General features: G+C 36.5%; 1 protein-coding gene across 1 annotated transcript in view; it reads right to left on the reverse strand.

Annotated features, from left to right (window-relative positions):
* Positions 1-9,202: 9,202 nt before the first annotated feature.
* LOC140168198 (uncharacterized) overlaps positions 9,203-18,431 on the reverse strand; it is a 167,789-nt gene continuing 158,560 nt past the window's right edge. The window contains exon 2 of the mRNA XM_072191528.1: positions 9,203-14,547. Coding sequence (XP_072047629.1) covers positions 12,808-14,547 — 1,740 coding nt within the window. The 3' untranslated portion in view covers positions 9,203-12,807. The remainder of the gene's footprint in view (positions 14,548-18,431) is intronic.

Genomic DNA, 18,431 nt, shown 5'->3' on the forward strand with positions numbered 1-18,431 from the left:
TCCCTTAACAGCCCCTGAGGAAAGTGTCTATGTTGAATTTGAATAGTTAAATAGTATAGCTGATCGCTTATATCGCAATTGCTATTTTGTTTTAAATGCCTTTAAGGACTATTCTATCTAGGGAAAGTTTTTGTTGTGAATGGGGAAAACTCGTGTTTATCCAGAGACACATGCATCACGGAATTGCAGTGCAACGACCACGCGTTCAAATGGAATATATAAAATTATTTGAATAATATTTATAGATCTGAATATCAGATTTTTACTGAACTGTTTCAATGGTACTTGCATTAAAAGAAAATAAGTAAAAAATATTCGGTATAATTATTACTGAGCGGATATTCTAATTTTTCTAACCAAGTAGTTTCGATCAGTTAACGGGTTATGCCATTTTAAATCGACTTTCGAAAAGTTTTTTGATACATTCATTGATTTCTCAAAAAGTAAAAATCGCAGTTTAACAAATAACGGTTCAAATGAAAGCCATTATTGGGGGCTAATTGTTGTATCACTATGATAGGCCTGACACTAATATAAACACTTGTTTCGGTGACCCAAGTTCATGGTCATTTCTGCTCACGCACTTTTTTACAGATGGCCTGGAATTTCATATTTTGGTTTCAGCGATTGCCCGAAAAAGGTGGTATGTTTTTGAAAAGCGTTTCCGCTTGGAATGTAGATAGTTATTGTTGCTATTACTTTTCGCGATTTTAATTTATGCCCTCTTTAGCCGACAATTTTCAATGCATTTTACACAATAGATACGTCGCTTGCATAAATACCGCTATTTTTTAACAGTATCGTTTTTGTTAACCAACATAACATCAAAAAGAGTTCTCAAGACTTTGATGAGACCATAGATACCAAATCGGACTACATGTGATGAACAGATTTTACACTAGAATCAAAAGAACCAGCGTAGGCCCTCTCAAAATGTACTTTTTTAAATATCGCGTTGTGATAAAATGACTGCCTTTTCCTTGTTTTTTATAACAAGGAAAAGCTTTACTTACCTCAAACTTCAAACGTAGTGCTGTCTCAGTGTCCGTTACTGGTTAGTATTATTCCGATTAAGCGATTTTCATGATTTAGGCCTACTTAGCCTACATTTGAGCAACTATTTGCCCACACCGTGTACGAATATATTCCAAATATAGCGCTGCATTCAGTATCACACTAGCGACAAGGTTATACTAAGATGTGTAAGACTTTCTGACACTATATTCACGGTTGTTCTAATGGCTATTCAAACTTATGACAAATTTGGCTGGTTTGCCATGTTCAATACACTCTAAATTTCAAGGATTTAAAATAAATCCCAAGGGACTGTGATTAGGGACCAATCAAGTGTTAGATTTAAAATTAAATCTTTAAGATTTAAAATTAAATCTTTAAGATTTAAAATTCAAATCTATAAGATTAATTTTAAATCTAAAATTGATTGGTCCCTAACTACAGTCTTAAGGATTTATTTTTAAATCCTTGTAATTTAGAGTGTACCATTTCACCTAGTCTTGGTACCAGCCGGTTTGTGCTCCTCCGTCACTAACGGTGACGGAGGAGCACAAACTCGGCTGGTACCAGACTTATTTCACCCTGATGTGACAGTGACGTCACATCCGGGGTCACGTCAGTATAAAGTTGGTTTCCACAGAGACGTAAGATATCTTACTCCTCTGTGCTGGTTTCATACTACCATGCCGGTTGCAATGAGCGGCGTGGCGCACGCGCATTGCAGACAAACGGACACAATCAAGACTTGTCATTGGTTGAAACGCTCTGCCGCTTGCCGGGTGTTCGTGATCGCGCGCCATTATCGTGATGATCGGGGATTCCTTTTTTGTGATGAAGGCACCAGCCGAAATGTCCGTTTTCCAGAATGCAATGAACATAACTCTGTACTCCCCCGGGAGATGATGTATTTTGCGACACTCATGGCGGGAAAGAGATATGAAACGAATTTTATTAGGCGCAGCATCACTCGCTGGAGTTCGATGGCGCTGGTGTACATACGCACGCGCTTAAAGACACCGCATAGATGCGCGAGCGAAACAGCTGTTCACAACGCGTTGACATCACTGCCACATCGGGGTGAAAAATGGTATAGGTAATAGATGACTATGAAACCTCAAACTCGCCCCTCGATAAAGGTTGGCAATTGAAGCAGGCCTCAGTTTAGCGAACTTTGTCTAGTTTAATGCGATGCGAGTGCAAGCGCCGCTCAGACTGAAGGTTTCTGGATACCGAATATGGGTTTAGATTAGGCCTATATCATGTCCTCTAGGCCATATAATTTATTTTTGGAAAGGAAAGTCTAATCTCGGAGCCTATTCAATTGAGAAGGACTGGATTTTGTCATAATAATATAAAAATTAATACTTAATGCCTCGCGATTTTTTGATATCCAGCCATAGTATTTTAATTGGTTAAACTGAACATAAAGCTATATCTTTACTAGCTTCATGCACTAATTTGCAGACCCGCCCGGCCTTCTACATGTAGTGAGTACCACATTAGATTGTGTTTACAAGAAATAATAAGCGCTGCCTCCTCGAAATTTCTTATGCCATCAGCTTTGATGATTAAATATTATCTACAACTCGGCACCTGTTCAAGGCCTTTCTTTTATCTATTGACCTCAAAAGAAAGGATTAGAATGATCAGAATGCCGTCCCTGACCCCTTTCCACACATTAATAATGAGTCGGTAAGGGAACGTGCTACCGTTATACTTCAATGAGTACGTATGGCTACTACGCAGTTCAATGGCCTTATTGTGATCTGGCGGGAGTTTTAAAAGCACGGTCCCTGACTGCGTGGGCATATTTCCGGACAAGGAACAATAGAGACCAATTGCCTGACAATGACGTCACATGTAATCCCAGTCTATAGTGTGATTAGAACATTATAGGCTGGTGGTCACTATAGTACGATCAGTACGAAAAGTCCAATGCGATTATCAATGTATTTTCTAAAATTAAAAGAACCACTTTTAGCAGGAATTTTTGTAAGTTACACAGCTGAAGTTGTGAAAGGGTTGAAAGACTACAATATTACGGCTTAAACAAGAATTTCTTTGTTTGGTCGTTATTCCTATAGACTCATCCCTTAACACGATTAACCATCGTATGAGCTCCCATCTATAAAAAAAAACTTTAAGGCGGTACACGGATATAATAAACAAATACCAACAATGGGTGTATTTATGAGTGTACGCTGGACTATGGAAATGTAAATGTCTAAAAGGAACAATAAATGATTGATAGAAGAGCTGAAATTAATGTTTTACTTTTCACTTGTCTTTGTTTAAATTCAAAATGGCAATTATAAGCTATCAAAATCAAAATTTACAATATTTTTTAAATCTTTACTCACAGTAAAGATCTTTTGTTGTCTACACCAACTTCCTTCTATTCTATTGTATATGAATATGACAAAATACCCTATATTATTTGTTTTCAACAACAAAATAAGCTTTTTTATATGCGTTATATTATTCTGTTTAGTCATATACCCTGTATTAGTAAAGGTCCCACCTCAATCAACTAGGTATCACTTTCAGTTACGTCGCTTGTGTTAAATCACTGTTGAAACTCCGCTGAGTCTAATCCGTATAAAGATATTCGTGACATCAGGCACACGCGTGATTCTTCTATAATGCTTACCTTTAATCTTTGTAGATTAAGTTTATGTGAACATGCATTCGTTTAGTACAATATATATATATAACATTTTATTGGCCCAGTCGCATTTTGGCATTAATGGTCTGCACGAATGCAAGATTGTTTGTCATCTTTACTCACAGTAAAGATCTTTTGTTGTCTACACCAACTTCCTTCTATTCTATTGTATATGAATATGATAAAACACCCTTATGTATTGTATTATTGTGCCCTGTTCAGAATAAGGAACAAATTCAATTTTGCTTTTAAGATTTTACAATGAAGACAATGGGGAGCACGTGATATCAGTAGAAACGTGTTTTTAAATTTTGACATACGACCTATCCTGCCTTTTTCTTGCATCGTTCTCCTTGAGGAAGTAAAATACACAATTCGTCTTCATTTACTATTTTACCTTTCATATTGAAACACCCTTCACGTCGTTTGTCCAAGATGTTGGTGGACGTCACCTTCCACGATGGCCTTCCCCGGCTCCCTGAAGAATTTGCGTCTCACCATCCTTTCGTACAATGTGGCCAAAGTAGCGTAATTGCCTCTCTATGGTAAACTTTCTGATATTTTAGCCGTGCTAATCTTATCCAGGACGCAGATGTCTGTCTTGTTCTCTCTCCAAGATACTCCTAGTAGCCTCATATAGCACCACTTCTCAAATGCATCTATCCTCTTCTTGTCATTCTTTGTCATTGCTTAGGATCCGCACCCGTATGTAGCAATTGAGAAGACTGTTGCACGAAGTGTTGATTGTTAAACCACGACTCTTCCAGATCTTTGACATACTCTGAGTTGTTATCCTTGCCACAGCTAATCTTCTTTTGATCTCAGATGTGCTATCAGCTATCATTTAACCCCATGTATTCAAATTGTTTAACCTCCTCAATCCTCACTGGCTTCCTTGATGCACTTCAAAAGGGCCAACAGTTCTTATCAGCATAGCGAATATTTGTGAAACTCCTGCCGCCAAATTTGACTCCACCAGTAAATCTGTTCAAAGCTTCTCTCATGATGTCTTCTGAGTAAATGTTAAACTACTCGGTATCTCCATTACCTGTCCTGACTGCAGACCCCTGGTCCCCACAGTTGACTAATGAGATCCAGTAATGTAGCCAGGGAACCCAATCCTTCTCACTGGCTTCCACAATTGGGGATGGCTGCCACAGTTAAAGGCCTTGCTGTAGTCAATGACGCACACATAAATATAGTGCTTGTCTGTGATAATTTCACTTTTCAATTATAGTTCTGATATTGTACAATCAGGTCTCTAGTTCCTCTTCCTTCTTGAAAGCCAACCTGCTCCTCAAAAACCTCCTGATCCAGTTTTAGCTTCAGTCTTCCGATGATGGACTTTAATAAAACCTTACTTGTATGACACACCAAGCTTATGGCGCGATGGTTGGAACACTCTTTTAAGTTACCCTTATTGAGAGTGGAACAAATACAGCTCTGCACCAGTCTTTGGATCATTCCTGCTCCTTCCATATGCGACAGAATAAACGCCTCATTATGTCAACTCCCTCCTTGCCTGTTGCTTTCCATAGCTCTGCCAGGTGACTTTGCATTCTTTATTTAATCCATTGCCTGTTCCATTTCTGATCGATGGTGTGGGTTCATCTTCCATTCTTTCACCGCGAGTATACACTTGTTGGTCTTGTGCCTCAAACAGTTTGGTGGTACACTCCGCCCACTTTTTAAAAAATATCTTTACTTTCAGTTAGCGTTTTCATCATTTATTACATTATTTCTTGGAAACCACGTCTTAGTTAATTCCTTTGATATGCCAAAGGCTACTTTTGAATCACCATTACATCTCTCCATTACCTGACATTTTCTTTCGATGACATTCCTCTTATCTTCCTCTACACTCTTATCAACCTCCTTGTGCAGGCATGACTTTTTATTCTGATCTCCAGCTGCTTTTGCTTCTCTCCCTCTGTCAGTTAAATCCAGTGCGTGTTGTGATATCCAGATTCGTTATCTACTCCTTTTCTTCGGAATGTATTTCTTGGCTGTATTCTTGAGTGTTTCATTTATGTCCTCCCACACACGGTTGTTTGATGGCATGTAAAACTGAGTCATTTTAAAGAAAAGTTAAACAATGATGGCGCTTTTTATCTAAATTCTTGTTTGCATCTTTACAAGGGATAGACACTTTTGGTATTTGAACATCAGCAAACAGACTAACAAATAACATTCATATTATTTTGATAATTTAAATTTAGATACATGTAAATAACGCCCTCAATTTATACAGAAATGCACAGTTTATAGAATTAAAATCACCACTAAAAGCAGAAAAGATGAATAATTTGATATAGAAACGAAAGTCTACGTTAACAATTGCTACAAAATATATGTGTATTAGTTTGATAGCTGTTGGTATTATATAGGTCTAGAATTGAACATTATAATTATGTTTTGTTATAGATATTAATAAATGATCACATCAAACAACCGTGTCATTTGGTGTTTGTTCCTCCTCATTCACTTTCATTAACTGCTCGAACTGACCAAGTTATTTGTCGCACAAACCATACAGTCTGTCTCCACGTTCATTTTTGGTTCCAAGCCTATGTTTGCCTGCATTGCCTGACACTTCACTGCTCTGTCCAATTTTAGCATTCCAATCACCCAATACAGTGAACAGTGAACAGTCTCCTTGGAATACTGTCCAAAAATCCCTGGATCATCTCATAGAACACTATGATCTCTGAGTCAGGTGCTGGTGCTGTTATATATGTTGTATATAGATGTATGTACTTGCATCACAGAGATATTGATGGGACTTCTTTGCCGTCATATTTTATAGTTATTACTGACTGACTGATTAATATCTGTATGTTTGCAACGAATGTAGACTTTTTCCTATTGTTCCGTCCCCTTTAAAATGGGTTTTGCACGAAATCGTTCTTGTATATAATGTTTCACGAAATGTAGGTTAGGTACACATAGACATGTTATTGTCGATATATAAAAATTAAAACGGTAAAATTGTTAAAATCTGGATCACTATCTGTATTATTCACCGTCGTTAAACTGACACCAAATGTAATTAAGGGTCAATTGTACTAGAGTTAGGCTTGAATTGACGGTGCCTCGTGTATTTTTAATGTATTAGTTTGGTAAGAACAAAATTCAATCCTGTATAATTCAAGAGTAAATAGAACGCATGTGCTTTCAATTGGAGTATAGTCTATATCACAGGTTCAAATTTGAAACCTTTTTGCCCTATATAAAAATTATGTTAGGATCGAAATATCCAGCCACTTACTAAATCGTTATAACCAGAACGACCTCAAAATTATTACATCTGAGCGTTGGTAAGAATACACTTCAAACATGTAAAACGCAATCGTTAGGAAGCCTGAGTTTTTGATCAAGCAGAGTTTATATCAAAGGTTCAAAGTTCAAATCTTTTCGCCCTAAATAAAGATTACGTTATGATCGAAATTTTCAGCCACATATTAAATCGTTATAGCATATAACCATAACGCCCTCAAAATGATTAAATCGACTTTTAACGTAAAATTGAAAAATTAACTTTCGTACTCATTACCCATTTTCGTCTTTATAAAAACGTATTCATTAAATTACCCATTTGTGTTGAAATGGACGAAACGTTGTTCTGAAATCAAGAAATTCATGTATAGTTAATTGTCTAGATGCGCTAAAAAGTCAGTTCAAATTGCTCCAAGGTATTGTCAATTTCTGCGACTGTACTATTGACGGGTGGATGTGCACTCTCAAAATGCACCAATTAAAAGTGCTCTAACTTCATAATTACTCTTGCAAGATATAGTAAAGTATACATTTTACGAATGGAAAGTAGTCAAGGAATCTAAATAATGTAACAAGCCTAAATTTGGCCTTTGTCTTTTTTGGCTCTACACTCTATTCCACATTTTGATAATGGCCTTAATTTTTGAATTATTGACCACAATGGCAAAAATGTAAGCCAATAACAAAATACATAAAAGCCATTTTGTTTTATTTTCATTTTTTCTATTAATAGTGTGTTAACCAAAAATGTGTTGCCACTTCCAGAAACTCCGCGAAAAGTTAAGTAATAGAAACGTGCTAGTAAAGTGCGTTTCCCATACCAGGGACAACGCGCAAAATAAAATAGTACAAAGGTGGTATTAAAGGGAGTTTTACAATACCGGGGACACCGAGCAAAATGCAATAGTACAAAGGTGGTATTAAAGGGAGTTTTCCAATACCGGGGACACCGAGCAAAATTAAACTGTACAAAGGTGGCATTAAAGCGAGTTTTCCAATACCGGGGACACCGAGCAAAATGAAACAGTTCAAAGGTGGTATTAAAGCGAGTTTTCCAATACCGGGGAAACCGCGCAAAATGAAACAGTACAAAGGTGGTATTAAAGGGAGTTTTCCAATACCGGGGACACCGAGCAAAATGAAACTGTACAAAGGTGGTATTAAAGGAGTTTTCCAATACCGGGAACACCACGCAAAATGACGCAAGATCAAAGCTAGTAATATAAATGTGTTATATATTAAAGTACTGCATTATTAGTAAAGTAAATAACTTTAATATTTAACAAAAGAGATATGTCAGTTGCAGCCAAAAAGTGCCTTATGCATCATTTGCAGATCTTATTACAACGTAAAATTTTAGCTTTGCAACCATCGGTTTCCCGCACGCTTTTACACAGCGATTATCGATCAGGCATAAATATTTATATAAAAGAAAAAAAATAACACCAAATACACAACTGTCGTTATAAGGGTTTTGTTTCAAACAAGTGTATTTATTCACATATATTAGTAAGCTATATCTACATTTTAACGATCGTGATTTAATATCATATTAATGATTATAAACTAAAATATACAGAGTGAGCCACTCAAACATGTAACATATGATGATACACTTTACATATTTCCATTTTATGGCCACTGATAACACCGTCTTTGGTATTTATATTCAAATAATATTTCCACTTTTAAATCAGTGAGTTATATATCAAGGTGGAAAATGCAACATCAATAAAACGTGTTTGTAACTTAAGGATGCAATCACAGTTGTAAAATGTTTATCATTTCATTTTGATATATATTGATGAAATTCTCCAAAGTTACACATCTTTTGTTTTGAATTTTTCCCCACCTACTGGCTTTAAATATATAAATATTGTTTGACCATATATGTACATTGGAATCTCGATTTTGTTGTGCGTTATAGGAGCACTCAGTTTTACATTGACAAATCGTTAAATATATAGCACCTCCAAATTGCAGACCAATTATAACCTTTTATTAATATTTGACTGCCTCTATATCCACATAATCCTTAAATGATTACACCCTTATACATTTGAGTTTTGCAACATCAAACATTTAGCACTTTTGCGTTAACATAACTCTATTCTTATTTTTAACGATTCATACGTCTAGTCTCGCCTCGCTATTAATCTGGATATACATTTATTGTTATGTTTTTTATATTCATACTTTGCGCATATTTATTTAGTTATTATAATTTAACCAATTTAGTTTGTATAAGCACATTTCATTACAAATGGAACCAAAAGACAGTTTAAGCCCCAAACAAAATCGCATGATGAACAATAACAATGTAATTTGTAACCATTTGCTTGGGATAAAAAAAGAAAGCTTATTGTGACCATTCTTTCCTACACTACAATTGTTGGTTATTTTATCTAATATAATATTTGTGCGGGTTTGATGTTTTAATGCTATCTTTTACACTAATTGTATATCAAAATATGATCAAACTGTTACAGAATATCCAACCGTGTCAATACCCTGCATTCAAACGCTTTGAAGGTATGTGTTCATACTATACAGTTACATCTTACACCCTTTTAGCAATGAAATGAAATCACTTATGTATAATCACTTATACCAGTCCTTTGTAGTGCTATTCTATTGAATTCATTAAATGGTTACTTTGAAAATCAGCAAAATGCTTTTTTACTCTTAATCACACAAAACAACACACATCAGCTTACAATCCATTTCTAATATTTTGGAACTAAACTACATGAGGTATACTTATATTAACCAAATTATATCAATTCTCATTGCTGTTAATTTAGGATATGTCGATGTATACTCAGAACGAATACCTTCAAATTGATTTTACAGAAATTAAATACATTAAAATAATGAAAATGGAGAATGAAAAAAGTAGAATTTTACAAGAACTTTAATGTACTACAGAGTAAACTTTCAAAACTGAAAGATAGCTTAAATAACAGCAGTTGGTTATGTTAATACAAGTAGCGAACATGGAGATTATGCAATCGTACCTTCTGGCCATATACATACTAGACATGCGCGTACAAAAACTGAGCATGCGCATATTATGACGGGACAAAAGAAAGCCCAACTGTAAGATCTTCAAGGACATCCAGCTTGACTAACACGTGCGATCTTAAAATTGCCAGATATAATTCCTTGATTACGTATAGTTGTGCACTTTGGCGTATGCAAGTATTAGTTTGTGGAATGTGTATTGAGAGTGGGGATTGTATCCGTTGGGGTGTGTAGGCAGGGGTGCGCGAGGGTGTCTGTGGAATGTAGAAATGTTCGTGGGTACATTTTTATATGAGTGTGTTTGCATATTAGCGTGTTTTATGTGATGGTGAATCGGTGGGTGCGCAGTTTGTGTGTTGGAAAAGATAAGTGATTCAATCATAGGTGTATTTTGTATGTTTGTGAGGGGTGCGTGTGCGCGTGTGGACATGTGATCGTGAATTTATTAAATCTAATATAATTTGGAATTACGTCGTTGGCACAATGATATTTTCAACATTCTGCTTCGGGCAATAGGTGACTGACCTTATTATTAGTACAGTAGTTATATTGACAGCTAGCTTTAATAGATTAAACGTGTTATTGCGCATGTAAGTCATTAACCTTACTTCCGAATTTGGTAACAATTAAAATGAAGTTAAAGCAACATCGAGTGCAATGTGTTATTTGTTAGTGACCAGTGAGAAGCATCGTAATTTGCAGGCATATAAACATTTGAACCAAATTTATTAACCCAGATTTCAATGCACAGCGCTTGTGGTCCGACTCTTAATGTGTCCTTGAATTACGTTGCTTTGTCTGGAATTAATAACAGAATGTAATGTGGTTATTTGTGTTAATATAAACGCCTAGTGACTTGAAGATGTGTATAATAATGGTTTCCATCAATTACATGTATTTCAAAACATGCATAATTGCATATTACAATAAGGAACACACTCTCCATTTATCTATACAAATCATTATAACTCACTTAGAATCACTGTCACACATTTTCAGGTGATTTAGTTCTTTGTCATATGAAGAGCTTGTTTCCAAACCATGTTAAGTCCATAACCACATGTTTCTCGTGTTTTTGTCTGATACAATCACAATTACTTTGACAAGTTTGACATTAGCAACAACGAGTGGTACCATCAACAAGCCATTACTTACCACCACAATACTGCTTTACACTATGCAGACTATTGTTCTCATTTGGGAGCCAAAGGCCTCACACAATAATGTTACTGTGCATCCATCCACTGTTTGCTTTGTAATGGTCCATCCAACTGGTATCACAACCCATTGCAATATCACACGGATAAATCAAAAACATGTGTTTGTGGACTTAACATGGTTTGAAAACAAGCTCTTCATATGTATGTTATCTTAATGAACATCCTAAATGGTCTTAGAAATCAGGTATTAATGTGTCATTGGCTATTATTGGCTGAATAAGACGGCTTTTATACAACACGATAAGCGGGTCAGTATTGGCTGAAATACGTGACATAACGTTTGGCAGATAAAACAATGGCTTTTGGAAATAAGTATGCCAACTTTTATAAACCACAATTTCAATGAAGTTATTATTCATATCGTATATACTGTTCAGCTTACATACTAATAATAACATTACACCATTGTGACTGTTACTTAAATCAAAAATTAAAAAATAAAGAAAGCAACGTGAATAAAAATATCTTCCTAAAGTAAATAACCATAAAATATTATAACGTTGGAATTTCACATGCTTTAAGTTTAAATAAATCAACATATAGTATCGGGTATTCAAACGAGAAGACTCTAAATCAAACAATTATTAGACCAGATGTACTTCTAGCATTAGCAAAGCACGTGCAAATACAATGTAAGTAGGCAATTCTAAGCTACAACTAACATGCGTATCATGCTTCTATTCCACGAACATGGCAGCTAGGTATTCCGGGATGGGTATGTACAACATAGGGTTTGCTATGGGAAATGTGGATGGTGAGGTGGTAGTAGCACTTGGTGTCTGCCTCGGCGTACTGTATAAAAGGAAACACAAAAAGTAACTCATAAAGCGTGGCGACTGGTTGGTGATAGAGATGTAAGAAGTAGCCTATTTTGACGGTTTATATCTAGTCGGTTTCATATTTTACGTTCCAAAAGAACGAATCTTGAATTAATTTCAAAATGGTCTGGTACAATACTTAATGTTTTGCCATTATTTGATAAGATTAATTAAAAGAATATAATGCTAACAACAATTTTCCAATCTGGGTAAAGAACGAGAAAAACTATCATTGTTTAGATGACGAACTTATTAAAAGGGCCGAAAGAAACAAATGGTGTCACCATAATTCACAAAATTAGAGCACATTCAAATTAATCATTACTTGAAATAATTGTAACACGTTTATGAGATATTCTAGAATAATTATGTAATAGTACTGATATAGTAGTTTTAACACTGGTCTTTTATAATAATCTTTTTACACCTATTTTCACCTTGAGTCACTATACACTGTGTGTTGCCAGTGTTAGTTATGACAATGATTTAATGGCAAAGGCTACTTTCTTTAAGCAAAACATATAAGGAAAGCTAGGCAAGCGAATACACAAACGGGGAAAAGGATGGAAGGAATTTAGCCAAAGAAAATATGTAGCAGATAAGACAGCACATGTAAGGAGCAAACAGCTAACAACATATAAAAATAATTTGTGTATTTTTAAGCTTTAAAATGCACGTAATGGCCACATCTTTATATTATTGTGGGTATATCTTTTTGTTTTAAAATAAAGGTCAGACGCTATATCCTTAATATCATATACAGTACTTTATATAAACACTAGTTAATCAACTATCGTTCATCTGATAGCTTTGTTTCTGTTTCTGTATTTTCAGCTTCATTTTCTTTTAACGTATTATTTTCATCGGTGTCCTGAAAATTTGAATTTTCCCTCTTCCACCCAGAACTTAAAGCATCCATAGGCCCATGGAAGTTTACGTGTGCCCTTTTCCACCCAGAACTTAAAGCATCCATAGGACCATGGAAGTTAACGTGTGCCCTTTTCCACCCAGAACTTAAAGCATCCATAGGGCCATGGAAGTTTACGTGTGCCCTTTTCCACCCAGAACTTAAAGCATCCATAGGGCCATGGAAATTTACGTGTGCTCTTTTCCAGCCCGAAGCTAGTGAATCTAAGGGACTATTGAAATATGCATGCCCTCGTTTACTCCACCCCGAACCCAATGAATCCATTGGTCCGTTGAAATACGCATGTCCCCGTTTCTCTTCTGCCTGGTCTTGTTCGCCGTCACCTGATTCCTGAGAGCTTACATCTCTCTTGTGCCATCCGGATGACAGGGAGTCTAAAGGACCGTTAAAATATGCATGTCCCCGTTTCCACCCAGTTGAGAGGGCATCCATTGGACCATTAAAGTTGACGTGGGCTCGTTTCCAACCTGAACCTAATGAATCTAAGGGACTGTTGAAATATGCATGCCCACGTTTCCAACCAGTGCTGAGGGCATCCATAGGACCATAGAAGTTGGCGTGTGCTCGTTTCCAACCTGATCCTAGTGAGTCCATTGGACCCGTGAAATATGCATGTCCCCGTTTCCAACCTGAGCTAAGGGCATCCATAGGACCATGGAAATTCACATGTGCCCGTTTCCACCCAGTGCTTAAAGAATCTAATGGACCATGGAACATGGCATGTCCCCTTTTATCTTCCTCAACCTCTTCATCATCTTCCCCACCTCGTTTATCCCACCCCGTTCTTAATGCGTCCATAGGGCCATAAAAATTAACATGTCCTCGCTTCTCCTCTTCTAAATTTTCAGCATTTACAGAGTCTCTTTTCCAACCAGAACTTAAAGCGTCCATTGGACCATGGAAATTGACATGCGCTCTCTTGTCTGCTACATTTTCCGATTCTCTTTTCCAACCAGAACTTAAAGCGTCCATTGGACCATGGAAATTGACATGCGCCCGCTTGTCTACTACATTTTCCGAATCTCTTTTCCAACCAGAACTTAAAGCGTCCATTGGACCATGGAAATTGACATGCGCCCTCTTGTCTGCTTCATTTTCAGAATCTCTTTTCCAACCAGAACTTAATGCATCCATTGGACCATGGAAATTGACATGTGCCCTCTTGTCTGCTTCATTTTCAGAATCTCTTTTCCAACCAGAACTTAAAGCGTCCATTGGACCATGGAAATTAACATGCGCTCTCTTGCCTGGATCATCAGTGTCTTGTCTGAATCCCGACGCAAGTGGGTCAATGAACTGGTTTGCTCTTTTATTCTCCTCAATATCGCCTTCATATCCTTCAACATTAGGACTATTTCCCCCTTTGTTGTCCTGGAATATATTGTCTAATGCTTCATCGGTTTCATCGTCATTGTCAAGTAGAAAAGGGGTTTCATTATTTGCTTCTGTTCTAAACGTAGCGCCATTTGCATTGGTGAGTTTTTGATTAAGGCGATAGAGTTCTGTTTTCAAAAGGTTTTCTACATTAGGTAAAATATTGTTGAAAAGTTTATGTTCCTGTTTCAGATAATCTTCGTCAGTGTAGGAAGACCCATCTTCATCCTGCAAGTAAAAAGAAAAGAAAGAAAGAAAGTGAAATTCATATATAGATATGATCACCGCATATAGTCGAATAGCATCCCACTATAAACCATCCTCGTTCACATCATTCATTTTATTCATTTATTCATTAATTATTTAATTTGTTTCTTTCTTCTCATCCTTTTCATCATAAATTAGAATACATAATAAATTATAGAAAATCACAATATAATGTGTGAGAGTAAGGGAATCAAAGGAAAGGCCACTAGGAGGCCTGGAAGTCTGTGATTCCTTGTTTGGGTAATTCATCATTGGACATGGCAGCAGATTGTCAATTCAATGAACAACTAACAACAAGCTACCACATCCTGATATGAATTAACCTAAATGAAATACAAAATAATACAATAATAAACAATAGGAACTTCTCGCGTTCGGTGATTTGCGTAAATATCTTATAGGGATGGTTTATTAGTGGTCAGTTATTCGTCATTATGCAAAATTTGTTAACATTAGTACTGCTTTTTCTTAGAATGATAATCGTTGAAACATTTCCTCTCATGTGTACCATGAGAGGTTAAATTGCTGTCGTTTTAGTTGAAGAATTATTTAAATTACAAGTATTTAAAAAGCTAACAGGAATATCATTGTCAGTATGATGACTCCAGTTTTAACGCATATAAATAAGGTAAGGTAATCTCATTCTGAAGCAATTCTCACAGGTGTTTCGAGCAGATTCCCCGAATTAACCTGTTATGGGGCTCATTAATCCTCCCTCACAACCAGTCTGTTATACCTACCTAGCAATTTTGTCCATTAATGCATCTTGGTGGCAAGAGACACATTTAAAGTGCTTAAGGACTTTGCCTAAGGGCACAACACGACAGCACCACCACATGGGCTTGATCTCGTTACCCTTTGATTATAAATCAGAGCCTGTACCGCTAGGCTAGCCGTACCCAGTGAATTTCGTTGTGAGGCACACACTGAAATCATAGAGATCAGATAATTTTACACTCTCACCTTCGCTCTTTTTATATTTACATCTGCAGGACTATCAATATTATTTCGCTTACTTTCAAGTAACTACACTATTCATACCACCTGGGTTATGTTAATCTTTTGCATCTTTATTTAATACCGGAACGGATGGGGTATATTTATTTTGAATAGATGTTTCTATAAACCCATCACGACTAGTAGTCCACATTGATAACATCCTTAAGGATGAGGTGAGCCATGCCCAGCAGCACATCGTTATTGATACGATCTTTTTAGCACAAACAGGTGTCCTGATTATCCAGCAACTAGATGTTCATTTGAATAATCAATGTCTGGGTCAGTCAGGTAGTTTCTGTACTTGCCAAAAAGACTGGAATTTGTTCAAGGCACATAAATAAGGTAATATAAGGCAACGTGATGACGAAGCAATACTCAAAGGCCGAAGTGCTCTTTGTCCATGGCGTTTGGGCCAGTTCATCACTCCTTCCGCCCAACGAGTCTATTTTACCTTCCCAGCACCATTTATACATATTGGGGTGAGAGACAAAAGTGGTTAAGGACTTTTATATGGGCACAACATGACAGCACCACCGCCAGGGTTCGATCCCGATGCCCACCGTTAGAGCTCGTACTGCTAAGCCATCGTGCCCCTTGAATACCGTTGTTAGGGACATACGAGATTGATAGAGATCGGATGTTTTTACTCCTTCATCTTACCTCCTTTTAAATTAACATCTACAGGATTATCGACATTATTTCACTCATATTCAAATAACCGCACTATTCAATCCATCTGGTCTATATTAATCTTTTCATCTTTATTTAACACCGGAACGGATGGTTTATTTTTCAATAAATGTTTCTAAGCTCTGTATTGAAGTTATCAAGAGTAGTAATTAGTCCACATTGATGATATCCTTAGATGCGGTGAACCATGCCCAGAGGCACATCGTTGTAGATACCATCTTTATAGCACAAACAGTTGCCCTAATTACTCAGCAACTAGATGCCCATTTGAATAATCAATGTGAGGGTCAGTCAGGTAGTGTCAGATAATCTGTACTTGCCCTAAGACGGGAAATCGTCCTTGACAGAAATCTGCCATATTGCTGTTGGTTTACAACGTTCTGATGACATAGAACGTCTGATATATTGCTATAAGTGGTAAATGCGTATTCGTATCATCGAATGATAAGGGAATTTGCCGTTGATTCAACATCATATTTAATAATATAATTCTCAAACTATCAAACCTTGCGTAAAGACAAGAAACATAAGGTGGAATAAAATGTAGTTATCATCCATGTCAGCAAACACGAATATATCCTTTTTGTCAAGACTTAATTGAGTAATTAGAGAGTCTACAAATAACTCGCTCTGTAAGTGTAATTGCAATCCTTATAATTGAAGACCTAATTAAAAATACTAGTTTGCGTATGATGTTCTGCCAACCAGATTAAAAATGCCATACTGCGCAGGTCTGCAACCAATCACGCCGCGACTTTGCCCTGACACCAGACGCAAACTAGTCTTTTCAATTATGTCTTCAATTATAGTGTCGACAGCTAGCGTACGTAAATCGTGACTTCCGAATTCGGCAGCCTTACTCGCAATATAATAAAAAGTACTTTTATTCTGTCTGAATTTTATGTCCGATTTGTATTTATCACAGTCTACCGCTTCATTAAGATATCCCTGCTTGTTCCAAAAATGCACAATTGATGATTTTAAATTCAGGGTAATGGTAAGTATATCACTGGTCATTCCTGCTAAGGCACACCTTGTCCTACCTGGTTTTACCTGATTAATTCCAGAATTCTTTTTCTCTTGAAAAATCGGCCGTAAGACATTGTAAACCATTGTGTTCTGTACATTGCGATTTTTAATGGAATTCGCCGTTGATTCTGTGATTTTACAGTGTATCGGCACTCACTTGCAATCTTCAGTTAGGACAACGTGCCTAATGTTCAAGGGCCAACGCTGTTTGCATGACCTGCACAGTGTACATTCCATTGATTCAAATGATACATGGCATACATAAGGAAATGTATTCAGTAACATGAAAGAATAAATCTAAACTTCGCTTATCAGGAACTCGAGTAGCAACAAAAAGTGCAGATCCAATTCTAACATGGTCAATCAGTTCATACGCGCTTGGAATTGACAGGAATTACTCGACGCAGTTTGGGTTACAGGGTTACGTGCTTGAGACAAAGTACAAGAACTTTAATGTCGTGTAAGAGGAACCCATTACCTTGTAATATACGAGCTTTATTCAACAAAGGAAGTCGCGAGTTATTTGACATCTCTTCAGGAAAAGCAAGATGTGTTATAGTTTACGTGCTTTTTTAAAAAACGTTTTATTTAAAAATACGCAAGGAATGTTAGGAAAATGCTTTGATATTTAGAGCAGTTAAAATGTCACAGATATTTGGATTGTTAATCAAACAGCAGAGCGTACTGCCTCGTAATTACAGTACATGTAGATTAACAATAATATTTATTCGAGTGATTCGTATAATGACTGACTGACTGACTGACTGAACATCTAACTGACTGACTGACTGACTGACTGACTGACTGACTGACTGACTGACTGACTAACTGACTGACTGACTGACTAACTGACTGACTGACTAACTGAATGACTGACTGACTGACTAAACAAACTGACAGACTGACGAATATCTAACTGACTGACTGACTATATCTAACTGACTAACTAACTAACTAAGTAACTAACTAAACTAACTAACTAACTAACTAACTAACTAACTAACTAACTAACTGACTGACTTACTTACTGACTTACTTACTCACTAACTAACTAACAAAGTCAAAGGTTTTCGAATGTGCACTCCACTATGGCACATTGTAAATAATAATGTTATAATGTTACGTAC

The sequence above is a fragment of the Amphiura filiformis genome, chromosome 13, assembly GCF_039555335.1.
Source record: "Amphiura filiformis chromosome 13, Afil_fr2py, whole genome shotgun sequence".
Lineage (NCBI taxonomy): Eukaryota > Metazoa > Echinodermata > Ophiuroidea > Amphilepidida > Amphiuridae > Amphiura > Amphiura filiformis.